Below are 27,132 nucleotides of genomic sequence, written 5' to 3' on the forward strand. Positions count from 1 at the left end.
GGATAAAGAAGATGTGGTTTATGTATACAATGGAATGTTACTCAGCCATTAGAAGCGACAGATGGAACTGGAGGGTATTATGCTGAGTGAAGTAAGTCAATCGCAGAAGGACAAACATTGTTCTCATTCATTTGGGGAATATAAATAATAGTGAAAGGGAATATAAGGGAAGGGAGAAGAAATGTGTGGGAAATATCAGAAAGGGAGACAGAACATAAAGACTCCTAACTCTGGGAAATGAACTAGGGGTGGTGGAAGGGGAGGAGGGTGGGGGGTGGGGGTGAATGGGTGACGGGCACTGAGGGGGGCACTTGACGGGATGAGCACTGGGTGTTATTCTGTATGTTGGTAAATTGAACACCAATAAAAAATAAATTTATTATAAAAAAAAAAACTCTGCTGTTTCCAACCTCTTAGTCCTGGGAGTGTTGCCTATCGATTACTTTTCCTCTTAAGTATGGGTCACCTAGTTCTGTTTATTCACGTGTCTAATACTCTTCGATTTATCTTGGCAATTGTGAATGATATAGATTGTAGATACTAGATCCTGTTAGGTTTCTCTGGAGAGTGTTGACTTTTTATTTGTATTTAAAGCAGGCTGTAAACTCTGTCTCTGATATAGGCAGCAGCCCAAACTTCTGTTCAGGTTGTTTAACCTTAGCTGGATTGCTTGGAGTTGACCTATACACATGTAGTTCAGAAGTCATCCAGAGACTTTGGTAAAGTTTGTTTTTATTTTAGGAAGTAGAGTTTAGATGTAGAATTTGGTGCACTCCACCCTTTCAGGATTTCCTCCCTTTCCACCCTTTGTGGTTGTGTTGTGGGTTGTGTGGTCTGGGAGACTTAAGGTAGTAAATTCTAGTTTCAGCATCAGATGCTCTTCACTGGACAGGGAGCCTGCTTAAGATTCTTGCTCGCTCTCTGCCCCTTCCCCCCCTCAAAAAATAGATGTGTGATTTATGTTTCTCGCCATTCCTAAGTTGTTTCATGGGCTTGAACTTTTGATTTCATCTCTCTGTGGGTCCTGGTTGTTCTCAGACTCCAAACCTTACCCCAGATGTTTTGATGCACAGAACACACACATGCATCCTGAAATGTGACCTTATTTGGTACCCTAAAGAACACACAGCCAATAAGTAAATGAAAAGATGCATATCTTTACTAATAACCAGTGAAGTGTAAATGAAAGCAACACTGAAATATCTTTGCCTATCAGATAGGCAAAGATTTAAAAGACTGATAATGTACACTGTTGGTGACTTCTGGTGGAGTAGATGGTGGTATGTTCTTGGTGTGCCACTTGGTAGTACCTGTATTTTAAAATGCTGAACTTTGAATCTCACAGTTCCATCCCTAAAATTCTTTGTCCACAGGTACTCATTCTGCTTATTAAAGGTCCATGACCAGAATTGTTCACTGCCTTTGTTGAAAGTTGCATATATGCACCAGAAAGTAACATAATGTTATATGTCATATCTCAAAAAATAAAAATAGCTTATAGTGGCAGCAATCCAAATGTTCATCCGTAGGATTATTGAACCGTGGCACATACTACCATTAAAGGCAAAAAGCAGGTTTTTATGTGCTGACCTAAAGGATGTTGAAAATAGCCAGAGGAACAAGGAGTCTGCAAAGCTCAGCACAGTATGAGTCCATCAAACATGTGCATTTGTTTTCGCACCTTTGGAAGGATTTGGCCCAACTTCTCTCAGAAGCTCGCTCTGGGGTGAGATAAAGAGGGCTCATTTTTATATTTTTCCTGTATCATTTGTTTTCTTTAAGAGTGCATCACTTTTGTGTTTAGCACCCTCTCCAGGGGAGTTTGTCGGAATGAATCTAACAGACAATCTGCCAATCAATGGACAGGTCACCAATGTCCATGTTTGGCAACCTTGGGTGTTATGGGGAATGAAGGGTCATCCCACCTCCTAATTCCCAGGTTTATTATTAGTGGTGGCAGTTGTCTGTCAGGCCCACTTGGGACAGCTGCTCTGCTCTGCATCGTGGTTTCAGATGTGGGCGGCCTGTGTAAGCCTGCCATGGGGGGGGGGGGGCTCACATCACTGCTCACTGCAGTTATATCCTGAATCAGACTGAGAGGCTTTGCTGCAAACACAGGAACGGTCATCTCCAGGTCTGGAGGGTTGGGTTCCCTTCAGACTTGCCATGGGACCCAGAAAATGCATCTGGGAAGGTGAGTCTGGCAGTCAAGTCAGCCTGAGCCAATGGCAGAGAGGGGCCGGCAGCCCAGGCCCTGGGAAGAACCTGTGGATGAACCTTGGAAGCAGTGGGGAGAATCACCCTAGTCTTACCTCCTCCAGTGTCCTTTTCTTGGGTGTCTCCCAGAGACAGCATTTTGGCAATATTTGCTAAAGAATGACAGGCTGTCACTTCTAGGTGTGAGTATTGCTGGGCAGAGGGAAGAGTACTGAGTTTGTTAGGCAGAGTTTTTAGGTGTGGAAGAGACTTTTCTTCCTCAATAACTGAGCTAGGGGTTGTTCTGGGGCCAGATGGTCTGAGCTGTAAGGACCATGAGTGGAGATGAGGTACCAGTCTTGGGGTTGGCAAAACACCTTAAAACGCTATGTCCTGGGAGGGGGGCCTTCGGGCAGAAGAGGAGCCAGAGTCTGGGGATCTCCCCTTGGGGCTGTGGATAGGCAGCAGGTGACGGTGGGATCCCAGAAGGAAGGTCAACTTGGCCAAGCAGAAGAAGGAGATATGAGGGTTCGTGCTTAAGTCATGTCCCAGAGCGCTCTTCCCAGAGGTCTGAAGCATTAACACTATCTAGAGGCAAGGTCATAATTTCTTACCCTGTTGGGGCACAACATAAATCAGACACGTCTCCCTCTGGAAGAGCCTGGTATAAAGAGGCAGCATAGTTATGAGCTTTGCTGATGTGCCTACAAAGGAGCTATGAGGACATTTCGGGGCAGAGAAGGTCAGTTAACACTGACCTGTGGTAAGAGCAGGTGCATCATTTTCCTCCTTTTAGCCCCCAGGTCCCCCAGAACTGTGTCAATACCCTTACTCTAGACCTTTCCCCCAGCACTACCTGCTTCCCTGCTCCTGTCATGAGCTGACTGGCCTCGCCTGGGGGTGTCTGGTCTGGCCAGAGCGAGCTTCGTGAAGGAAGAGGCACCCGATGCTAAAGGAAGTCAGGCAGGGGGGATAGTGTGAGGTGGGTTAGGCCAGCAGGGGACCCAGAGTGAGTTCCACTGGCCCCTGTCCGCCTGTGCCCCTCAGACTTCCATCCTTGGCTCCCTTCTTCCTTCTGCCCTAGGTCCCTCCCCCTGTCCATGCCCACCTGAGGCCCACCTCAGCTTGTCTGTCTTGTCTGTCTCCGCAGCTCCGGCCTGGTGTTGCCATGGCTCCCAGACATGCACCTCCCCAGACCCAAATACGTGAGGGTTTGAATTGCTTCCTCTTTCCCCAGAAGAGGGAATAAAGTGCTAAATAAATGTCCAGTGATATAGCAACCTCCATTCCTCTATGTCTGCCAGCTTTCTGAGTGGGTACACAGAATGACAGGGATATCACTCCATTAAAAATGTAGTCTGTGTAAAAGGGGACAGTAAGTGGATCAGGTGAAGCCAACTTGGGAGGTTGTGTCACAAGGCACCCTGCCCTGGCGGGATTCCCCTGGGGGCCAGGGTGGGTGAGGGGCTGTGTCTGTCTGGAGACCTGCCCCTGGGTCTGACAGTGTATGTGGATTCTGAGGCAGGGGTCCCTGACTTCATGGTGGGCCAGGAAACCAGGGTAGGAAAGCTGTGAGGCCCCAGCAGTCAGACCTCATGGGCTGGACCTTGGCCCTGAGGTCATAGAGGAGATGGGTCCTGAGAAAGGAGCAGAGTGCTCATGGGCTGAAGGCAGTGTCGACCTGATGGGACAAGGGCAGTGCCAGATGGTGGCATCAGCTGTGCTCCCCAGCAGGACTGTCCTGAGGGGGAGATACTGGCTTCCCTTCTCCTGCTCTGACAGCCATCCTGCGAGATTGTCTAGTGTTGTCTGAGCTGTGACAAGATCTCCTGGTGTCCTCCCACTGCCTGTTCCAGGACCGGGGAGCGTGCGGATGGGGGTTTCTACAATGCCTGGCCCAGTGTCTGTAGTCAAATGTGTGGGTAGCCCCAAGGGGAGGCAGAGCAGTGGTGTGTGCCCTGGACAAGGTAGGCAGCTCCCAGGCTTGTGTGGACACTGGTTGAACATGTGCCTAGAATAGAGGTACCAGGTGCCAGATGTTGGGGAAGAGTTGCTGCTCTCCTTGGTCTTGGCTTCTCCTCTCAGAGGGTGGCAGCCCCACCCTGCCCAGCTTGCTTTGTAGACAGAAGTGTTCTCTGTGGAAAGAGTTCTCAGAGGACAGGCAGGGACCATCCCACCATGTAGGTCTCTGCTGCTCGCCCAGAGTGGGTCCTGACACTGGTAGCTCTCAGCTGTCCCTGCTCTGGGGTCTGTGGTGCTTGGAGCCCCCACCCCCACCCCATGCTCTCAAACCATCTGCTCCTCTATTGGCCTGTGGCAGGGCTGGCCCACTTATGCACAGACAGAGGGGTCCCTCCACCTAGAGCCTGGGTCAGCTCTCAGCTGGACAGTGGCTGCTGTGCCTCAGACCCCCCCAAATCTCGGTGTTCAATCTGATCCTGTCATCACCATCCTGACTGTGGGCTGTTGTAGGCTGCTCCCCCATCTCCACCCTGTCACAGGAGGGGACAGATGCTGTTGGGGTAAGCTCGCTACAGCCTCCCGTGCTATGGCTGCTGGTGCCAAGTGATGGGGGTGCAGTCTTCCTGAGCATGGATCTTAACAGGGGTCTGTCCTGTGGGCACCTGGACAGTCTCCTGGGCTGTTGACGTGGCATCTGCTGCCTGAGCATGTGCAGGCTCCTGGAGGGCTTACGTGCTGTGGTCTGTGAGTGCATCTGCTGCTTTTTTGCCTCCTTATCAGCCATCAGGCTTGCATAACCAGGATGGCCCTGCTTCCTGTTTAGAAACTATCAGCGCACCATCTGGAGCTACAAATGGGGTGATAGGACGTCAGCAGCCTCCCAGCACCCAGGCGCTTCCTAGCAGCAGCCCCTGTCCCCAGCTAAGCTCCCATCCCCCCAGGGATTCTGTTGCCCAGGTGGACCCCCCCCCCCCCCCGCACCAAGGGCCCTGCTCTTCTGAGGCACTCTCCTTTGTAGGGCGGGTAGCTCAGAACAGGGGTGCGGCCAGCCGAGCTGACAGAGGGGCAGCGCACAGCCTCTGCACTGCCACCCTCCAAATAGTCCTGGGTCAGAACACCAGAGTAGGTCTTTATTTGCGGGTCCAGCAGGGGAGGGCATGTGCAGATGTTGGCTGTGTGACCTGGGCGTGTGACCTGGGGCAAGGCTTTCCCCTCCCTGGGACTCGCTTATTTATAAGTGGGGACAGTGTGTCTACCTCGCGGGGCTGCTGGGGGGACTCAAGTGTTTGATGTGTGCTGCACTGGGGCACAAGGTCACCCTAACCCCAGGTGCCCTGTGTGATAGCGACGGGGGCTGTGCCGGCAGGGGGTGCCCATGCCAGATAGGATGCTTCTAGGCACACTCAGACACACAGCGGGCTCAGAGTCCAGAACCCTTCAGGAGAAGTGGGTTTGAGGGCAGTGTGGCCATGAGTCTGCGCTGTGGCCAGCAGGTGTTTTGGAGCGTCAGTGTCTCAGGAGCACAGCTGAGCAGGTGGTGCCCCATCTCTGCACGGCCCGTGGTGATGGTACAGGCAGTGACCCACTCAGAGCTCGCGGCCAGGAGCATGCCCCATGGGGAGCAGCCCTCAGGTGGGTCTCATGGGGAGCATCCCGTGGGGAGCGCTCTCAGCCCAGTCCTTTGCAGGCTGGTCCCTGGAGAGAGAGGCCCTGCTGCCAGAGTGGAGCACCTGGCTCCTGATCTGCACCTGTGTCAGCACCTGGGTCGGGCCTGGAGTCTCCATCCACGGGGAAGGAGGAGGTGAGGGCTACCACCAGTGTCTGTGTGAGGTGGGTTGGTGGAGAGCTTGGGGGGCAGGGCTGCCATCTCTCACCCCACAGGGAAGGGTTTGGCGGGAAGGGTGCTGGGCATGTCCTCAGGGACCTGCCTGGACTTCATTCCCGCCCATGTGCTGGGGGTCAGAGCCCATCACCTCCCAGCCGTGCCCGTGATGCCTTCTTTTGGGATCATCCTCGGGGGACTTCCTTGTCAGAGTGTCAGCTGCCAGGCCCTGAGGCAGCCACGGGGGTGGGGGTGGGGCTCCAAGCCATTACTGTTCCCAGGGCTCGAGGCTGGATCTTTCACCTGCCTCAACAACAATGTCCTAAGGATTGACTGCCACTGGTCTGCCCCAGAGCTGGGTCAGGGCCCCAGTCCCTGGCTCCTCTTTACCAGGTGAGTCTGAAGGGATAGGCTCCATGAGGGCCATGATGGTGGGATTCCTGTGAGGGCAGCAGCAGGGCTGGGCTGGTGTGGTGAGCCCTTGATGCCCACCTACTCCCTTTACAGCAACCACATGCTGGGCAGCAAGCATAGATGTGGTGCCGCCGCCTGAGGAGGTGCTCATGCCTTCCAACAACTTCACCATCACTTTCCACCATTACGTGTCTGGGAAGGAGCAGGTCAGCTTGGTGGACCCACAGTACCTGCCCTGGAGACACAGTGAGGCCTGGGCTGGGGTACCTGGACAGGGAACATCTGAAGCTTCAAGGGGATTGGGAGGCAAGATCCCATTGCCCTTAACCTCCATGGCCCAGTGAATGTTCTCCGTCCCTGCTAAGAGAGGCCCAGGGCTGGGAGGGCAAGAGCCCACTGCTTACCGGAGAGGCAGGGCTTTGGAGGAGGATGAAGATTTAGTACTTCAGGTTGGGGCAAGGGTACAACTTGAGTCACTTGAAATGCACTTCAGTCATAGCAGGAGGGACTCCAGTAAGACACCGGCCGGCACTTCCATAGCAGCTTGTGAAGGAAGATGCGGGCAAGATTTGAAATCACCTTGTCTGGCTGCAGGGGCTGGAGGAACTCACTGTCTTCGTGTTGCACCTGGGCCCTCCCTGGGAGACCTGCCTCCCAGTGAGGCCCCTGATCTGGGAGGGGAGGGCTTTGACCATGTCCCCCCCATCCCAGCATCTTTCAGACCTCCCAGTTCTGGGCATCCTGACAGACATGCCCTCATGTAGCCTCACTGTGTTTCAGTGAAGTTGGACCCTCCCTCGGACTTACACAGCAATGTCAGCTCTGGGTCCTATGTCCTGACCTGGGGCGTCAGTCCTGCCTTGGAGCCTCTGGCCACCATCCTCAGCTACGAGTTGGCCTTCAAGAAACAGGAAGAGGCCTGGGAGGTAATGCTGGGCTGACTCTCTCTCCTGGGAGCAGCAGCTCAGTGCACCTGCATTAAGTGCGTGTAGGCCCGTGTGCTGTGCATGTGTACCTGTGCCCACGTGCGTGTGCTTGGTCATGTATATGTGTGCGTGTGGGTTCTTGAGGGTCAGTGGACCCTGTCTCACCCTCACCGCCTGCTAACTGTTCTCTGCCCCACAGCAGGCCCGGCACAGGGATCACATTGTCGGGGTGACCTGGCTCACCCTTGAAGCTATAGAACTGGACCCTGGCTCCAGCTATGAGGCCAGGCTGCATGTCCAGATGGCCACACTGAAGGAGGAGATGGTGCAGGAGCAGCACCGTGAGGGCCAGTGGAGCGAATGGAGCTAGTCTGTGTGCTTCCCATCTCCTCAGAGCCCTGTTCAAGGTGGGGGTCTCCCTCCTAGAGGGACTCCCCTCACTCGTGCATCATACCGTCCCACCCTCTCACCCTCTTGGAACCCCCTCCCTGAGGCAGTCATGCCCCAGCTGACCACCCTCCCTGGAGACAGGAGAGTTTTAAGGAGGAAACAACCACCTGCTAAATATTGGGCCTCTCCGAACCTGTGGTTGTTGTCTGTCGCTGGTGTGAGTGTGGCCCCGGGTGGCACACCAGGCCTGTGCTTCTGTCTCTGGAGCCTGGACATTGTCCCTGTCCTGAAGGAGGGCAGGGCTGACCCCTGTGAACTGGTGGGAAGGGGTCTGACCCTGATGACCTTGCAGATGTAAGAGGTGAGGGCCAGGGGCAGGTGATTCATTAGCAGGCATGACACAATCCCTGTGGCCTATGAGCAAATTTCCAGTGTGGCCCAGGGCACTCCTAGGGGTGCTTTGCCATGTGCATTTGGAAGAACATCCTGGTGCCACAGAGGCTCACAGCCCTGGGCCCTTCCTTCCCGTGGGTTCTCACCTGTTCTTGCTTCGAGGATAGCCCAACAGCAGCACCCTTGTTGCTGTGCCCGTCTTTCTGCTGCTGACCAGCCTGACCTACCTCGCAGTGTTCAAGCTTTCACCCAGGTTGGTAGCCAGGGTGTGTGTGTCTGTGTGCACACGTGCTATTGTGCTAGCATGTCTCTGTGTGAGTTTCTGTGTGCATGTTCATGTGTGCAGATGTGAGTCAGTGTGTGCGTGTGTAGGTGTGTGGTAGGTGGGGCATCTCGGGCCAGACCGGTCATTGCTCCCCACTGTCTGGTCCTGGATGGGGCGGGGGTTTTGAAGCCTCTGCCCTGGACCCGTGGAGAGTTCCCCAGTTGATGGGTGTGTTGGGGGCCCTATGGCTCCAAAGAGGCCCAGAAGAATCCAAATTCATCGGGCCCAAGCCACCCAAGATCCTCATATCTGGCTTTTGGAGGTGCTCTGTGGTTTGCTCATGTTTAAACACTTTCCACAAAAATGCAGTCTTGGGAATCTGCTGTGCTCAGAGTCCTGGTGAATGCCCCAGAGAACAAAACAGGCATGGCCCCGTTGGCAACCATCACCCCTGTCAGGTCATAGGAGGGGGCCCGTAGGAGACGGACTGGGTGTGGACTGGCAGCAGAAAGGATGCGAGGAAGTGGGAACAATAGAGTGGGGTGTTGTGGGGGGAGTGGGTGGGGGGGTGGGGAAGGAGATGGCTGGGTGGGCTGTGGCGGCCGGACTTGACCTGGGAGCACAGGAAAGCTCTTGAACCACGTGAAACTATGTGACAAGGCCTGGTTTGTATTTTGAGAATAGATTTGAGTGGGGGGAGGACCCACCTGGAGGCCTTGGTGGTGTCCAGAGGGTGTCGATTTGCTTGGAGCCAGCAGGAGAAGTAGAGAGGGAGCCATGTGGAGGGAATTGGCAGGCCTTAGGAAGAGAAGCCGAGGGGGCAGATGAGCTGTGACCTGTGGACCCCTGAGGTGGGGAACTGAGGCTGGGGAGGCTGATGTGGACTTGCTATGTCAGAGTCCTGAGCCACATCTTTGTGGGGGGCCAATGGGTCTGGTCTGTTGCTCAGGGAGGAGTCAGGTGGGGCAGTGAGCTGCCTCCTGGCTGCTAGGGGCACACATGTGCCTCACTCTGGGAGGAGGACGCGAGGGCTCTCCCTGTGGCCTTAAACCCACTATTGCAGCTCACCCTGTAAAGGACACGTGTCTTGGTGTAAGGAGCCCTATGGGGTCATCAGCCCAGGAGGCTGCACGGGCACATGCTGGGTCTTGCCCTGAGAGCAGGTCTGCCCCCAGCTAGAGGTGAGAGAGGCAGCAGCACAGATGAGGCAGGGCTGCCTCTGGCTGGAAGGGAGTGAAGCTCCCACGGGACCTCAGGCCTCCTGGAACTGGGGCCTCCGAGGACCCCCCTCCCCCAACCCCTTGGGTGTGCGTAGGCCTCTAGCTGTCCTCTCCTGGCCTCAGGATGAAGAGAAGCTTCTACCAGAACGTACCCTCTCTGGCGCCATTCTTCCAGTCCCGCTAGTGTGCACCACGGGGACTTCCAGGTGCATGCACAGCCTGTGGCAGGAGTGGGAGTGGGGCTGGGGTCACCCACAGGTTTGGCCTGCCCAGGATGTGGGCTTCGGTGAGAGCGGGAGCTAGTGTGGGAGCCTTTGTCAGTGCTTTGAGCTTTTTTTGGTATACGTAGTGGGTTTAAATTTACACACTGTGTCTCAAATGCATCAAAACAATTAGCTGTATTCTCTATTGCGGGTTTCTTTTTGTTTTGGAGGGAGTAGCAGCCCCTGAAAGGTAGATGGTCATTTTGTGGTGCAGACTATGGTGGTGTCCTGCAGCTGCCATGTGTCTTGTGCCTGCTTCTTTGAAGATGTCTGTGGGGAGGGTCTGGTGCTGGTGCTGTCCTTGGGGCCCTCGGTGGTCTGTGGGCTACTGCTCTGGTGGTTGCTATGGAGCTCCTGGCCCTTCCTTGTTCCCCTGGGTAGTGTGCTGGCACCCTGGCCACTGAGCACACCCCACATACCCCCTTTGTAGTGCCCTGGTGAGCACCACCAGCGGGGTCTTCACATCAGACCCCTCCAGTTCCCTCTGGCCTGGGGGCTCTTGCCCTCTGGGCTCCAGCAGGTGGTTTCAAGTTCCCCACTGCTGGTAGAAGATGGCATGTGATGCTTCCTGGGGTTCTTGGGCCTGTTCTTCCCCGATCCCCCTGCCATTGCTGGGCTTCCCTCTGCCTCATCATTGTGTCTCTAAAAAGGGAGCCCAGAAAAAAAAATTTAGAAAGGGAGTCCAATTTTCAGTTTTGGATTGTTGTACAAAAGTATAACTCGAGACTTAAAGCAGAGCATCTTGTCTTTGGTGGAGGCCACCTCCTTCTCTCAGGTAGTGGCCGGACCCCTGAGGTCATCTGGGCTGCACGCACCCAGCCCTACTTTGGAGACCCATGTCACCTGCCAAGTTATTTAGACCCCTCAGGGGTAGGGTGGGCGTGGGGGTGGTCTAGAGCCATGGGTCAGCTCTCCAGGGAGCAGGGCAGTAACAGAGGGCAAGGTATGTGTGGTCCATTTGGTGGTGGTTCCTGGTCTCACCTAGGAAATACTTCCCTTTAGGAGATGGGGGGCCTCTTGTGGCCCCACGGAGGGGTACAGGTCTGCTGCCCTCAGCCTAAAGGTATCATTCCCGACAGCGTCTCTGTGTGAGTGTGTGAGTGTGTGGGTGGGGGGTCCAGGAGAGGGGCACAGTCTCTGTAGCCCATGGAAGCGGCCGAAGCAGCAGCCAGGGACTTTCTCTGTCCTTGGCACCTGTCACTACCTGTACCCTGTTTCGGGCTGCTGTGAGCACCATGTGGTGAGGTGGGGCATTACTAAGGGTCCTGGGCTACTGATAGGCTGGCACGTGGGGGTAAGATAGAATGTTCCGAGCACAGTCACTGTTTGGACTCTGGGCGAGGATTTCAGGAGAGCTTCTTGGAGGAGGAGGGAAGGCTGCTTCCAGAGAGAGTCCTGAACATGCGGCCTGAGCCCTTCCCCTACCCCCACCCCATGCTCTCTGTACTAGACCTGGATCAGGGCCCACATAACTGGCCTGCTGCCGAGCCCAGACCCTGTCAGTTCCCCACAAGCAGCCTCGGAGTGCAGTGTCCAGGAGGTCATTGCGTGGCTGACCTATGACCCAGTGGATCCCTGGCAGTCAGTGGTCCCAGAGGACGAGGAGGAGGGCCCTGGGTGCTGGCTTCCCAGGGGCTGTGCTGGGAGCAGGGCATGTGCTACATGGAGGGCAGCCACCTGCCTACCTGCCGCAAGAGGACTGAGCACCCCCCCAGGCCAGCTCCCCCACAGAGGGCAACAGTGGTGACTGGGCTGCTCTGGGGGCTGCTACCCCTCTACCTTCCCAGGAAGCACACGGAGCTCTGGGCCCAGCCAGGCTTTGGCCCATGGCCTTTCTGGTGACCAGCATAGCCTGGATGCCTGGCGAGGAAGTACCTTTGTGGGAGTCGGTCATGGTGAGAGGAAAGACCCTGCTGAATGGGTTGCATGAGGACCTCAGGGTGTTGGCCTCGCTCCTACCCTCTGCAGTGACTGGGTGTGATCTAGAGCCCCGACTTGGCCAGCTGCATAATGTCCATTTTGCGGAAAATGGACCAAAGTCTCTCTGAGAATGGAGCCTCTGCACAGACATCCTGTCTGGACAGAGGCCAGCGGGTGACCCCTTCCTCCCTCCCCTCCCCTCCCCTCAGCATCCTGCCACTCAGCACCCCCACCCTGGCCCACCACTTCCCTCCCTGCTTTCTGGCTTCACTCGGACCCCTCAGAAAAGATGGGTGTGGGCCCACCGCCTGTTCTGCCCTCACCCCCTTAAAGGGTCTGCCTGCACCCAGCAGACTCAAGGGAGGTGCTAGGACCTCTTTCTGTGCCTTCCTGAGGTCCCTCTCCTCCTGAGATTAGAAGGGGTCCAGTGGGTCTTTCAAACCACTGCTGGCTGGGAGAGGGGCCAGAGGAGCACAAAGGGATGGGGTCAGTCTATTATCGGGCTCTCTGGGGTTGGAGGTGCTGAGGTTTTACACGTAGGGTCAAGTGGAGGTGGAGGTGCCTACCCCTGGGGATCTGGTGACCCCTGTGGTCCACGCAGAAGAAAGCACTTGCAGCCCTAGGCTTCCAAAGGCACAGGCCCCCTCTGCCTCAGACAGGCTTCCCCCTCCCCTTTGCATGCCAGTGGCGCCCCTGGGGGTTTACGGGGAGCCTCAGAGGAGCCAGACTGTGGTCAGCAGGGGTGAACCAGGACCCAGAATGTATTTTTAGCATGTAGAGAGCAGGAAGGGTGTGGACAGAAGTGAGGTGCAGACATCTTTAGTTCTAACCAAGTATTAAAAAAAATAGCTTGAATTCACTTCCTGGAGCTGACCCCTGGGCTGGTATCAGAGCAGCAACTGTGTGGCCCTTGTGGCTACCCAGGGATCCTGCATGTGACGAGTGACCACCCACAGCTGGGACGCCTGTTCTGCGTGGCTGGAGACACTGTATCTGTGAATCACATTTTCTCTCAGTGACATGCAGAGACCCAACTTTGGGCTGGAGCTTGAACATGCACCCCTTGGAGGCTGCGTGATGGGAGGTGAGCCATGCTTGCCCCTTTGGCCACGTCGCTCTGAGTTCCCCTGAGCAAGTCGCCTGCATACCTCTGTGCCCAGAAAACTCTGGCTTCCCCCTTTGGAGATGAGATGACCCTTGGACATTGTGTGCTCTGAGATCCAATTCACAGCAGAGCCAGGTTGGGAGATCTTGGGAGGAGGAAGTTGCTGAGCACCGGGTTCTGAAGGAGTCAGAGAGCCAGCGACTGGGAACCCCAGTCCTTGATGCGGCTGCTGTTTCCAGGGAGTTGGGTGCATGATGCTGCTGGAGCTCGAGGGCCCCACACGTGGCTGGCTGGACCATGGAAGGCCTGGAAGGCCAGACTGAGGGCAGCAAGGGAAGGGGACTCTCCCTGACGGGGGAGGATGTCCAACAGTTTCTCTTGGCTTAAAAATTCAAAAAAAATCTTAAAAACAAACCATCTCTCCCCTTAACGTGGGGGCTGAACCCACATCCCTAAGATCAAGACTTGCATGCTCCACTGACTGAGCCAGCCAGGCGCCCCTCTTTCTTTCTTTTTCAGTGTGGTGAAATCCACATAATTTAACCCTCTTTCAAAGTGTACAGTTCAGTGACATTCAATACATGGTGATGTTGTCTGACCATTGTCACTCCCACAGGAAATCCCCTTCCCGTTAAGCAGTCGCTCCCCCCGGGCCCTCCGAAGGCCCTTGCCTGCTCCCCGTCTCCATAGATTCGCCTCTTCTGGGCATTTTGTAGAAATGGAGTTATATGATACGTGACTTTTTCCACGGCCTTTTTCCTCAGCATAGTGTTTTCAAGGTTCGCCCACTTTGCAGTATCAGTGCCTCAACCCTTACTGTGACTCGATGGTATTCCATTGTGTGGAGGGACCGCACCTAGCCATTTTGCTCAACCCTTGGGCTGTTACCAGTTTTTCCCTGTTGTGAGCAGCACTGCTGTGAACATTCATGTAAAAGTTGTTTCAGTACCTGTTTTCTAAGTTTTTGTGTATATTCCTAGGAACGGAATTGCTAGATCATATGGTAACTCTATGTTTAGAATTTTTGAGGAACTGCCAAGCTGTTCTCCACAGTGACTTCAGCATTTTACATCAATGATGTACTCAGGTTACAATTTCTCCACATCCTCACCAACTGTTGTTAGTGTCCTTTAAAAAAATGTTTTTTAAGTTTCTTAATTTAAATAATCTCTGCATCCAATGTGGGGCTTGACTCACGACCCTGAGATCGAGAGTCCCATGCTTGGGGTGCTTGGGTGGCACGTTCGATTTGAAGTGTCCAACTCTTGGTTTCTGTTCAGGTCATGATCTTGGGGTCATGCAATCGAGCCCCATGTAGGACTCAGCACTCGGTATGGCATCTGTTTGGGATTCTCTCTCCCTCTCCCTCTGCAACTCTCATTCATTCTAACTCTCTCTGAAATAAATAATCCTAGAAAAAAAAAAAGTCACATGCTATTCCAACTAAGTCAGCCAGGCATCCCTTAAATCACTGTTCTGATGGGTATAAAGTGGTACCTCAGTGTGATTTTGATTTACATTTTCCTGATGGTTGGTTATGTTGAACATCTTTTCATGGGCTTCTTGTATGTCTTCTTTGGAGAAAATCCTGTTCAAGTCCTTTGCCTATTTTTTAATTGGATTGCTTGTCCTTGTGGTGTTGAGTTGTAGGAACTCTTTATATATTCTGATATCAAAGTCATATCAGATATTCCATTTCCAAACATTTTCTTAAATTCTGAATGTTATTTGGTGTCATATACAACAAATCATGGCCTAATCCAAACCCAACAAACACATGAAAAGATGCTTAACATCCTTATACATCAGGGAAATGAAAATGAAAACCACAGTGAGATGCCATTTCACACCCAGGGAATGGCTGTTATCTAAAAAAATGGATGTGAAAAAATTGAAATTATCATGCTCTGTGGATGGAGTTGAGAAAAAATACTGGTGAGGGTTACACATCAATGTGAATATTCACTTAAAAATGTTGAAAATGGGACATCTGGGTGGCTCAGTTGTTGAGCGTCTGTCTGCCTTTGGCTCAGGGCGTGACCCCCGGGGTCCTGGGATCGAGCCCCATATCAGGGTCCTTGCAGGGAGCCTGCTTCTCCCTCTGCCTCTATCTCTGCCTCTCTCTCTGTGTCTTTGTTGAATAAATAAATAAAAATTTAAAAAATATGTTGAAAATGGTAAATTTTGTTATGTGTATTTTGCCATAATTAAAAATAAAAATTAATGAGAGGAAAACTTTGTTATGTTATCACACCCTCAAAGAAAATCAATGTAAGGATTGGTCCTGCAGGACACCTGGGTGGCTCAGCGATTGAGTGTCTGCCTTTGGCTCAGGGCGTGATCCTGGAGTCTCGGGATCGAGTCCCACATCGGGTTCCCTGCACGAAACCTGCTTCTCCCTCTGCCTATGTCTCTGCTTCTCTCTGTGTGTCTCTCATGAATAAATAAATAAAATCTTTCTTTAAAATCTCTAAAATTAGGAGTGTAGACATAGGCTGGAAGACTTGCATATATTTCCTTACATTGTCATCTGAGCAGATTTAGTTCCCATGGTATACAAGTTTTTTTATACAATTCTCTATAAAAAGGGCTTTTGGAAGAGACGGCTGGCACTAGGAACTAAGATAATGAATACAGGAGCCAGGATAATCCTGAAGTATCAGAAAGTGAATACCAATAATGAAAATCCTACCAAGTTGAAATTATGTCAAAGGAAACAGGAGACAACAGAAAGAGCCACAGCAGGAATAAATTGATCGAACACTCTACTGGTGGAATGAAACCAAAGCCTAAAATAACTACCAGGTGTTCACACTGGTAAAGATAACATATTACATAGACTTTTCTTTTGTAATGAGTAGAAAACAATGCACAATTCCAAATGCCTGATGTAGACAGCCATCCATCACAGAGGTGGAGCTAAATCTATGAAACATCTGACCATTTCCTCCTCAACACTGTCAAGGTCATTGAAATGAGGAGAATCTCAGAAATTGTCAGAGCCAAGAAGAGTCTGAAGAGATATGATGACCACATGTCATGTGGTGCCACACACAGGACCTTGGAGCAGCAAAACTAGAACAGAGGGGAACTGGACACAAAATGAACTTCAGTTAAGATATTGGTTCACCAACTGTGACAATTCTGGGGAGAAAAGAGAATAGAAATTAAAAGTCAAATAAGAGAGGGGGACCTGGGTGGCTCAGCTACTTAAGTGTCCGACTCTTGATCTCAGATCAGGCCTTAATATGAGGGTTGTGAGTTTAAACCTTGCATTAAGCTCCACACTGGGTGTGAAGCCTATTTAAAATAAAATTTTGAAATAATTTTTGGGACGCCTGGGTGGCTCAGCAGTTGGGCGTCTGCCTTTGGCTCAGGGCGTGATCCTGGAATCCCGGGATCAAGTCCCACAGCAGGCTCCCTGCAAGGAGGCTGCTTCTCCCTCTGCCTATGTCTCTGCCTCTCTCTATGTATCTCTCGTGAATAAAACAATAAAATCTTTTTTAAAAATTTAAAATATTTTAAAAATCTAATAGAACACTGGAACACTGGAAGCCTAGAGAAAATGGGTAACTTCCAAGTAAAAACAGTAACAAAATGGGCCCTGAGATGATGAAAACAGAAACAGACCAATGAACAGGTTATTGGGTCATAAGGGTGTGGTCTCCCTTAAAAGAGACCCCAGCACGTTCCCTCCAAGTGAGGATAAAACAAGTCTGCTGCTGGGGGATCCCTGGGTGGCTCAGTGGTTTGGCGCCTGCCTTTGGCTCAGGGGCGTGGTCCCAGGGTCCCGGAATTGAGTCCCACATCGGGCTCCATGCATGGGGTCTCCTTCTCCCTCTGCCTGTGTCTCTGCCTCTCTTTCTGTGTGTCTTTCATGAATAAATAAATAAAATATTTTAAAAAACAAGTCTTCTGCCAGAGATACCCTAATCTCAGACGTGCACCCTCCAGAACTGTGAGAAATAAATGTCTATTGTTTATAAGCCACCTGGTGTATGATATTTTGATAGCCTAAATTAACTGAGATGGTCAGCAATGATGTACAGAACAAATGGACATGAAATGAAAAAAACTACAGCTCAAAAATTAAGGTTCTTAGGTATAAATCTAACAATGTACATAAAAATATTCATAAAACATTAAAACAGATGAGAGAAATCAAATAACATATAAATAAATGCGCTTTTTGCCTCAGTGCATCCAAGAGAGAACAGGATGGCTCACCAACAACTGTACTGGAGCCATCCAAGGAACTTGGGTCAGGGTTCCTTTTTTCCACCTCTGCTCAAACCTATGCAGTCTGACCCAGAAATACTGCCTCAATAGGTGCTGCCAGAGTTTTTATCGGTCCATGAGGGATACCAGCTTCAGTAAATTGGATTAAATGAGTCTCCTTGAATGAGCCATCCCATTCAAGATCCCCATCCCATCTGCCTCAATTCAGATATCCAAAATAACCCCCCCTTTAAAAGATTTTATTCATCTATTCATGAGAGACACAGGCAGAGGGAGAAGCAGGCTCCCTGCAGGGAGTCCGAGGCCGGACTCGATCTTGGGATTCCAGGATCATGCCCTGAGCCAAAGGCAGAGACTCAACTGCTGAGCTATGCTGGTGTCCCCAGGATAACCCCTTAATGTTGACTCACTGTAGATAAAATAAAAATACTTCAATTATGAAAAAAACATAGATAACTGCAAAGATATTCCTTGTCCAGGAGCAAAGCACTTGATATTGCTTTTTTTCCCTAAGATTTTGTTTATTTATTAGAGAAAGCATGAGAGGGGGGAGGGTCAGAGGGAGAAACAGACTCTTCACTGAGGTGGGAGCTCAATGCAGGATTCAGTGCAGGGCTGGATCCTGGAACTTGATCCTGGGAGATCAGGATCATGATGTGAGCTGAAGGCAGACGCTTAACTAACTGAGCCACCCAGGTGTCCTATACTCAATATTGTTAAAATGGCAATTATTTGTTTTTTAAGATTTTATTCATGAGAGAGAGAGAGAGAGAGGTCTGAGCCACTGAGGCTACCCAAATAAAATATTTTAAGAAAAGATTTTATTTATTTGAGAGAGACAGTTACTGACACAGAGCATGAGCAGGGGGCAGAAGGTAGAGGCAGAGGGAGAACCAGACTCCGCACTGAACAGGGAGCTCCATGCCAGGCTGGGTCCCAGGACCCAGGGATTATGATCCCAGAGGTAGGCAGACTGTTAACCAACTGAGCCACCCAGGTGCCCAATACTTGTGTATTTTAAGTTTATCTGCAATCTTGTGTGAATTTTACTGTAAGTTATAAAGTTTTTGTGTACATTTTATATCCTTTCCTTTTTTAGAAAGACTTTGAGGGCAGCCCCGGTGGCGCAGCGGTTTAGCGCCGCCTGCAGCCCAGGGCGTGATCCTGGAGACCGCGGATGGAGTCCCACATCGGGCTCCCTGCATGGGGCCTGCTTCTCCCTCTGCCTGGGTCTCTGCCTCTCTCTCTCGCTGTGTCTCTCATGAATAAATAAAAAATAAAATCTTTAAAAAAAAAAAGACTTTGACACAGAGAAAGAGCACCAGCAGGCAGAGCAGCAGTCAAAGGGAGAGGGAGAAGCAGACTCCCCGCTGAGCAAGTAGCCGCTTGTGGGCCTGGACCAACCCCAGGGCCCCAGGATTATGGCCAGAGCTGAAGGCAGACGTTTAACCGACTGAGCCACCCAACGGCCCGCATTCTATATGCTTTCCAGTTAATTGTTCCTTAAGTATTTCTGGAGAAGCTGGGATATTTTACTCCGTTTCACTGAGAAAGTTCTAGCATTTATTGGATTCAGCTGGGCCCTGGGAGGGGCGGGCGCTTCCCCTGAACTAAGTGCACTCGAGTCCCGCACCGCCTCCACCGCCCCCCGGGGGTGCCCCAGCCCAGCTCCCGACCAGACCAGCGCAGGGCGGCAGGTGAGGTCCAGAGGCCTAGTCTCTGCCTGTTATGGCAGGAGGCCCGCCTTCTCCGCCTCCGCCGCGGAGGTGGGGCCGCGTCCACGCGGGCCGGAGACCCTCAGGACCCGCGGCGGGAGGAGCAGGTGAGGAGACGCCGCCGAGCGGGGTTGCTGGGGGCCGTGCTCACAGGACCAGCGGAGGATGCCGCGCTGCACCGACGCGGGGGTTTCCGGGCCGTGTTTGCGGTGACCTGGGGTCCCGCGCAGGGCCATGCCGGGGCTAGGGTGTACCCCGTTTCTGGGCTCGGGATCCCGTGGGAAGCTGCGCTCAGCCGTGTTATGTGCCACACGGATTCGGGTCCTGCAGCCCCTCAGGCCGTTTGCAGCCGGGGAGCTCCCGCCGCCGCCGCCTCCGCCTGCAGGGTCCTCTCGCGTCTACACTGCTTCGGGGCTGTTGGCTCCGTGCGCGTGACCACGCCGGTGGGAGGTCGGAAGGACTGCGCTGACTGCGTAGACAGCCTCGGGGAGCGGTATTTTCACAGCATCGGGTCTTCCGGTCGCCGAGCACGGAGGGTCCCAGTGGCCGCGTGTCGCCCTGGGTGTCCCCGGGGGTGCGGGTCGGGGAGCAGGCCTGTCACCTGTTCATTATTCCCTGGGGAGGGAGGCAGCTGGGCGGCTGTGTCGGAGGAGCGTTCCTGGAGAGCAGCAGGTTGAGACATGGAGGCTCCTCAGGGCCGGGCTGCAGGGGGTCAGGGTCTCCTGTCGCGGGGTGTCTCTCCTGCGGGGTCCTCCTGCTGGGGCCTGTCCTGGACATGGGAGCGGGGCCCCCCTCCAGCCTCCCCTCCTAAACACCCCACTTCATTCACTGTCACACTTGTCACTAGGCTTTGCTAGAGGGCTGTGGAAAGTTGGAAATCTGAATCCCCTGCTTCTTCTGCGCCGCAGACACAGGAGCCTCCGGGGTAACCATCCTGCAGGCCTCTGGGTGACAGGCGGCCTCCCTCTGCGGCTGAGCTAGGCCCGGGTGGCGCTTGGCCTCCGTCATGGAGCTGGACGTGCTCTGCTCCTCTGGCGAGGTGTGACGTGAGTGTAGGAGTCACTGAGTCCTCGGAGATTTCAGACCTGCAGAAAACCTGTCCCAGCAGCACAAACACTCTGTACCCCAGCCCCCAGATGCCCCAGCCGCCGTCCCCTTACCTCCCTTACCTCGGCTGCCCCTTCACAGGGCGTGTCTTAGCCAAACCCGGGACGCCCTCCCCAGGATGCAGCACACAGCCCTGTGGGAGGAGATGCCACAGATGATGCATTGTAACCCCAGCACAGTTCTCACCTGTGTTCATCTGCACACTGTCTAAAATGCCTTTACTATTTGAATCCAATTTTCTTACCGTAGTTAGGATTAGGTTTAGGTTTAGGAATTGGGGATTAGGATTACAGTATAGGGCAAGATTTGGTAAGGGTTAGAGTAAGGATCAGGCTCACAGTTTGTGCTCCAGGGGCATTAAACGAGTGCATGGGCTTAGTTTTCCTCCAGATTTCTTCAGCTCTACCCCTTGCCAATCTCCAAAAGTCACATTTCCTACTGTGTCGGAGGCCAAGTCTTCTGGGGTCATTCAGCTGTCTGAAATCCCTTGGGGATCAGAGCCAGGCTCTGGGTTGGGTCAGATCAGAACCCAGCCTAGAGTTAGGGTTAGGGCCCAGGAGCTTGGAGGGTCCTAGGTGGCGGTAGTTTCGAGATCTGCCTTGAGAGCTGAGTAGAGGGCGAAGGTGAGGATGAGGCTCAGGGTTTGTGTTCAGGGGGATGCTGAACATGGAGCTTGGCTCAGGGTTATGGTTACGGTTTGGATTACAGTTAGGGGTTAGGTTACTGATAGGATTAATGTTACTGTTTAGGGTTAGGGTTACAGATTAGGGTTTGGGTTACTGGTTATAGTTAGGGTTAGGGTTATAGTTGGAATCAGGGTTAGGTATATGGATTAGGGACTAGGGGTTAGTGTTTGGTTTTCGATTACTGATAGGTCTAGTGTTAGGCTAGGTTAAGGTTCAGTTTAAAATTAGGGTTATTGTCCGTATACAAGTAGAGATTGTATCTGGTCATGTGCTTGGCACTGGGACTCCCAGTATTTTCAATGGGTTAGTTTTAAGCGTTATAGTTATGTTTTGGGTTAGCGTATGTGCCTGGCATCCATCCATTCAGAGGCCTCTCCAGAGAATCAAACTCCAGGCCTCTGCTGACATGACAATAGCCATGGCAGGTATCTCCTGAGCTGGGATCAGGATGGGATGTGGCTCTAAATACTCTTTATTTGGATTTTCAATTTCCTTTCTGTTTTTATCTCTTGTGTGCATCCATTCTATCAATACTAACAATTGTTATTTTAAAGTTTTAACTGAATTCCCATTTGTTAACACAGTATAATATAGTTAAAGGTGTACCACATAGTGATTCAACCACTGGCTACAACACCTGGTACTCGTCATAGGTGCCCTCCATTACCCCCGTCCCCTGATTCCCCATCCCCCCCACCCTCCTCTGGTATTTATTAGTTTATCCTCTATGGTTAAGAGTGTGTTTCTTGGTTTTCTTCTCTCATTCCCCCCACCCTGCCCTTTTGCCAGTTTGTTTGGTTTCTTAAAATCCACATGTGAATGCAATCGTATATTATTTTTCTTTCTCTAACTTATTTCATTTAGCAAAAGTCCTTTCCGTTTCTCCCACATCGTTGTAAATGGCTTCATTTCATCCCTTCTGATGACCGAGTGATGTTGCAGTGTGTATATTTACTCCATCGCCTCTGCCCATTCATCTGTCAATGGATATCTGGGCTGTGTCCACAGTTTGGCTGTTGTTGATAATGTTGTTACAAACATTGGGCTGTGTCCCCCTTCGAATCTGTACTTTTCTATCCTTGGGGTAAATACCTAGCTGTGCAATTTCAGAATCGTAGGGTAGCTCTATTTTAAACTTCTTGAGGACCCTCCACACTGTTTTCCACAGTGGCTGCACCTGTTCACATTCCCACCAGCAGTGTAAGAGGGCTCTCGTTTCTCACCATCCTCACCAACACCTGTTGATTGTTAATTTTAGCCATTCTGACAGGTGTCAGGTGACGTCTCATTGTGGTTTTGGTTTGCATTTCCCTGATGATGGGTGCTGAGAGTCTTTCCATGGTGGCCTTTTTTTTTTTTAACATAAAATAAAGTTTAGTTTAATACATATGGTGAATCCATACAGACATGGAAATTCCAAAGACAAGCAAAGTGAGGAGAAGCAAGTAAGGGTTTGAGATTTCCAAGGGAAGGAATACTATTTCCAGGCAGTAAGAAGCGCCAATGTTCACTGATTTGGGATTTGTCTTCCCATACGGATGGGTCACTCAGATAAACTTTATCTCTGGCATTAACCATCATTCTGGGAAAGAATATCCAATGTGGCTTCTTCTATGGAGTTAAGGGAGGGATACAAAGTTTTTCTTGAGCCAGTAGAGTTTTAATTACCTTCAGTTCAAAATAAGCTCCATGTTGAAGTGGCCCATCTTGGGTTGGCCTCTTCTTAGCTCCTACAGTCCCCTCTGAAACTTCCCTGAGTTTCCCATATTGAGTTAAGCTAGTAGATTTATTCATTAAGTAGCAGCAGTCTCGGTCTTAACAATGGGTCAGTTTAGGGATCCCTGGGTGGCGCAGCGGTTTGGCGCCTGCCTTTGGCCCAGGGCGCGATCCTGGAGACCCAGGATCGAATCCCACGTCGGGCTCCCGGTGCATGGAGCCTGCTTCTCCCTCTGCCTGTGTCTCTGCCTCTCTCTCTCTCTCTCCCTGTGTGACTATCATAAATAAATAAAAATAAAAAAAATAAAAAAAAACAATGGGTCAGTTTAGCTAATCTCATTTCAGGAAGGAGTGATGGTCTGGTGGCCATCTGGATGTCTTATTAGAGACAATGTCCATTCATGTTTTCTGCCCATTTTCAGTTGGATAATTTGTGTTTAGGATGCTGAGATTTATATTGCTTTATATATTTTGTATACTAAGTCTTTATTGGCTATGTCATTTACAAATTCCTTCTCTCATTTTTATGTTGCCTTTTAGCTACAGTAGTTACCTTCACAGTGCACAACCTTTTCAACTTGATGAAGTCCCAGTAGTTTATTTTTGCTTTTGTTTCCCTCGCCTCAGAGGCATATCTAGAAAGAAGATCCAATGGCCAATGTCAAAGACATTGCTGCCTATCTTTTCTTCATTTTATGGTTTCAGGTCTCACATTTAGGTCTTTAATCCATTTTGAATTTATTTTTTATACATATGGTGTAAGAAAGTGGTCCTGTTTCATTCTTCTGCATGTGGCTACTAGTTTTCCCAACACCGTTTGTTGAAGAGACTGTCTTTTTGCCGTTGGATATTCTTTCCTGCTTTGATGAAGATTAATTGATCACAGAGTTACAGGTTTGTATCTTGTTTCGGTTTCTCCATTCTGTTCTATTGGTCTACGGGTCTCCTTCTTGTGGCCACACCATACTCTTTGGATCACTAGAGCTCTGTAATATAACTTGAGGTCTGAAACCCCAGATTTAGTTTGCTTTTTCAACACCGCTTTGGCTATTTTCAATCTTTCATGGGTTTTTTTTTTTTTTGCTTTTTTTTTTTGCTTTTTTCTAATAAATTTATTTTTTATTGGTGTTCAATTTGTCAACATACAGAATAACACCCAGTGCTCATCCCGTCAAGTGCCCACCTCATTGCCCACCACCCAGTCACCCCCACCCCCCGCCCACCTCCCCTTCCACCACCTCTAGTTTGTTTCCCAGAGTAAGGAGTCTTTCATGTTCTGTCTCCCTTTCTAATATTTCCCACTTATTTTCCCCTTTCCCCTTTATTCCCTTTCACTATTTTTTATATTCCCCAAAGGAATGAGACCATATAATTTTTGTCCTTCTCTGATTGACTTATTTCACTCAGCATAATACCCTCTAGTTCCATCCACGTCGATGCAAATGGTGGGTATTTGTAGTTTCTAATGGCTGAGGAATATTCCATTGTATACATAGACCACATCTTCTTTATCCATTCATCTTTCGATGGACACCGAGGCTCCTTCCACAGTTGGGCTATTGTGGACATTGCTGCTATAAACAGCGGGGTGCAGGTGTCCCGGCGTTTCATTGCATCTGTATCTTTGGGGTAAATCCCCAGCAGTGCAATTGCTGTCTCATAGGGCAGATCTATTTTTAACTCTTTGAGGAACCTCCACACAGTTTTCCAGAGTGGCTGCACCAGTTCACATTCCCACCAACAGTGCAAGAGGGTTCCCTTTTCTCCACATCCTCTCCAACATTTGTGGTTTCCTGCCTTGTTAATTTTCCCCATTCTCACTGGTGTGAGGTGGGATCTCATTGTGGTTTTGATTTGTATTTCCTTGATGGCAAGTGATGCGGAGCATTTTCTCATGTGCTTGTTGGCCATGTCTGTCTTTCTCTGTGAGATTTCTGTTCCTGTCTTTTGCCCATTTCATGATTGGATTGTTTGTTTCTTTGATGTTGAGTTTAATAAGTTCTTTATAGATCTTGGAAACTAGCCCTTTATCTGATACGTCTTTTGCAAATATCTTCTCCCATTCTGTAGGTTGTCTTTTAGTTGTGTTGACTGTATCCTTTGCTGTGCAAAAGCTTCTTATCTTGATGAATTCCCAATAGTTCATTTTTGCTTTTGTTTCTTTTGCCTTTGTGGATGTATCTTGCAAGAAGTTACTGTGGCCGAGTTCAAAAAGGGTGTTGCCTATGTTCTCCTCTAGGATTTTGTTGGAATCTTGTCTCACATTTAGATCTTTCATCCATTTTGAGTTTATCTTTGTGTATGGTGCAAGAGAATGGTCTCATTTCATTCTTCTGCATGTGGATGTCCAATGTTCCCAGCACCATTTATTGAAGAGACTGTCTTTTTTCCAGTGGATAGTCTTTCCTCCTTTATCGAATATTAGTTGACCATAAAGTTCAGGGCCCACTTCTGGGTTCTCTATTCTGTTCCATTGATCTATGTGTCTGTTTTTGTGCCAGGACCACACTGTCTTGTTGACCACAGCTTTGTAGTACAACCTGAAATCTGGCATTGGGATGCCCCCAGCTATGGTTTTCTTTTTTAAAATTCCCCTAGCTATTCGGGGTCTTTTCTGATTCCACACAAATCTTAAAATAAATTGTTCCAACTCTTTGAAGAAAGTCAATGGTATTTTGATAGGGATTGCATTAAACATGTAAATTGCCCTGGGTTACATTGACATTTTCACAATATTAATCTTCCTTTTTTTAAAAGATTTATTTATTTATTCATTTATGATAGACAGAGAGAGAGAGTGGCAGAGACACAGGAGGAGGGAGAAGCAGGCTCCACGCCGAGAGCCCAATGCGGGACTCGATCCCGGGATCCCAGGATCGTGCCCTGGGACAAAGGCAGGTGCTAAACCGCTGAGCCACCCAGGGATCCCAATATTAATTCTTCCAATCCATGAGCATGGAATATTTTTCCATCTCTTTGTGTCTTCCTCAATTTCTTTCAGAAATGTTCTATAGTTTTTAGGGTATAGATCCTTTACCTCTTTGGTTAGGTTTATTCCTAAGTATCTTATGCTTTTGGGTGAAATTGTCAATGGGATTGACTCCTTAATTTCTCTTTCTTCAGTCTCATTGTTAGTGTATAGAAATGCCACTGACTTCTGGGCATTGATTTTGTATCCTGCCACACTGCCAAATTGCTCTATGAGTTCTAGCAATCTTGAGGTGGAGTCTTTTGGGTTTTCTATGTAGAGTATCATGTCATCGGCAAAGAGGGAGAGTTTGACTTCTTCTTTGCCAATTTGAATGCCTTTTATTTCTTTTTGTTGTCTTATTGCTGAGGCTAGGACTTCTAGTACTATGTTGAATAGCAGTGGTGAGAGTGGACATCCCTGTCTTGTTCCTGATCTTAGGGGAAAGGCTCCCAGTGCTTCCCCATTGAAAATGATATTTGCTGTGGGCTTTTTGTAGACGGGTTTTAAGATGTTGAGGAATGTTCCCTCTATCCCTACACTCTGAAGAGTTTTGATCAGGAATGGATGCTGTATTTTGTCAAATGCTTTCTCTGTATCTATTGAAAGGATCATATGGTTCTTGTTTTTTCTCTTGCTGATATGATGAATCATATTGTTTTATGAGTGTTGAACCAGCCTTGCATCCCAGGGATAAATCCCACTTGGTCATGGTGAATAACCTTCTTAATGTACTGTTGTATCCTATTGGCTAGTATCTTGTTGAGAATTTTTGCATCCATGTTCATCAGGGATTTTGGTCTATAATTCTCCTTTATGGTGGGGTCTTTGTCTTGTTTTGGAATTAAGGTGATGCTGGCCTCATAGAACGAGTTTGGAAGTACTCCATCTCTGTCTATCTTTAGGAACAGCTCTAGTAAAATAGGTATGGTTTCTTTTTAAACGTTTGATAGAGTTCCCCAGAGAAGCCATCTGGCCCTGGACTTTTGTGTCTTGGGAGGTTTTGGATGATCTTTGTGGCTCTATACAAATTTTAGGATCATTTGTTCCAGCTCTGTGAAAAATGCCATTGCTATGTTAATGGGGATTGCATTAAATGTATAGATTGCTTTGAGTAGTATATAGCCTTTTAAATAGGGCAGCCTGGGTGGCTCAGTGGTTTAGTGCTGCCTTCAGTCCAGGGCATGATCCTGGAGACCCGGGATCGAGTTTCACGTTGGGCTTCCTGCATGGAGCCTGCTTCTCCCTCTGCCTGTGTCTCTACCTCTCTGTCTCTCTGTTTCTCATAAATAAATAAAATCTTTTAAAAAGATAAACAATATTTGTTCTTCCAATCCATGAGCATGAAATGCCTTTATATTTTATTTGTGTCATCTTCAATTCCTTTCATCAGTGTTTTATAGGATTTACAGGAGGGCATTCACCTCTTTGGTTAGGCTTAATCCTACGTATCTTATTGTTTTTGGTGCTAGTATACATGGGATTGAGTCCTCAACTTCTCTTCCTGCTGCCTCATTATTGGTGTATAGAAATGCAACAGATTTCTGCAAGTTCACTTTGTATCCTTTACTGAATTTATCAGTTTTAGAAGTTTTTGATAGAGATTTTTGGGTTTTCTATACAGAAAGTCATTCATCATCAAATAGTGAAAGCTTGATATCTTCCCAGGTGATTTGGATGCCTTTTATTTCTTTTTGTTGTCTGACTGCTGTGGCTAGGACTTCTAGACTGTGTTGAATAAGAGTGATGAGAGTGCATATCCCTCTCTTGGTCCTGACTGCAGAGGAAAAGTTCTTGGTTTTTCCCTGTTGAGGATGATAATCTG

General features: G+C 49.9%; 1 protein-coding gene across 1 annotated transcript; it reads left to right on the top strand.

Annotated features, from left to right (window-relative positions):
* Positions 1-2,166: 2,166 nt before the first annotated feature.
* Positions 2,167-19,507, top strand: IL9R (interleukin 9 receptor). The gene is given in 13 exon segments (XM_025460937.2): positions 2,167-2,194; positions 5,846-5,959; positions 6,262-6,373; positions 6,488-6,517; positions 6,519-6,640; positions 7,175-7,320; positions 7,520-7,763; positions 8,266-8,356; positions 9,712-9,765; positions 9,767-9,846; positions 11,603-11,746; positions 13,857-13,879; positions 18,851-19,507. Coding segments are annotated over 13 exon segments (1,845 nt in total).
* Positions 19,508-27,132: the final 7,625 nt, after the last annotated feature.

The sequence above is a fragment of the Canis lupus genome, chromosome X (assembly GCF_003254725.2).
Source record: "Canis lupus dingo isolate Sandy chromosome X, ASM325472v2, whole genome shotgun sequence".
NCBI lineage: Eukaryota > Metazoa > Chordata > Mammalia > Carnivora > Canidae > Canis > Canis lupus.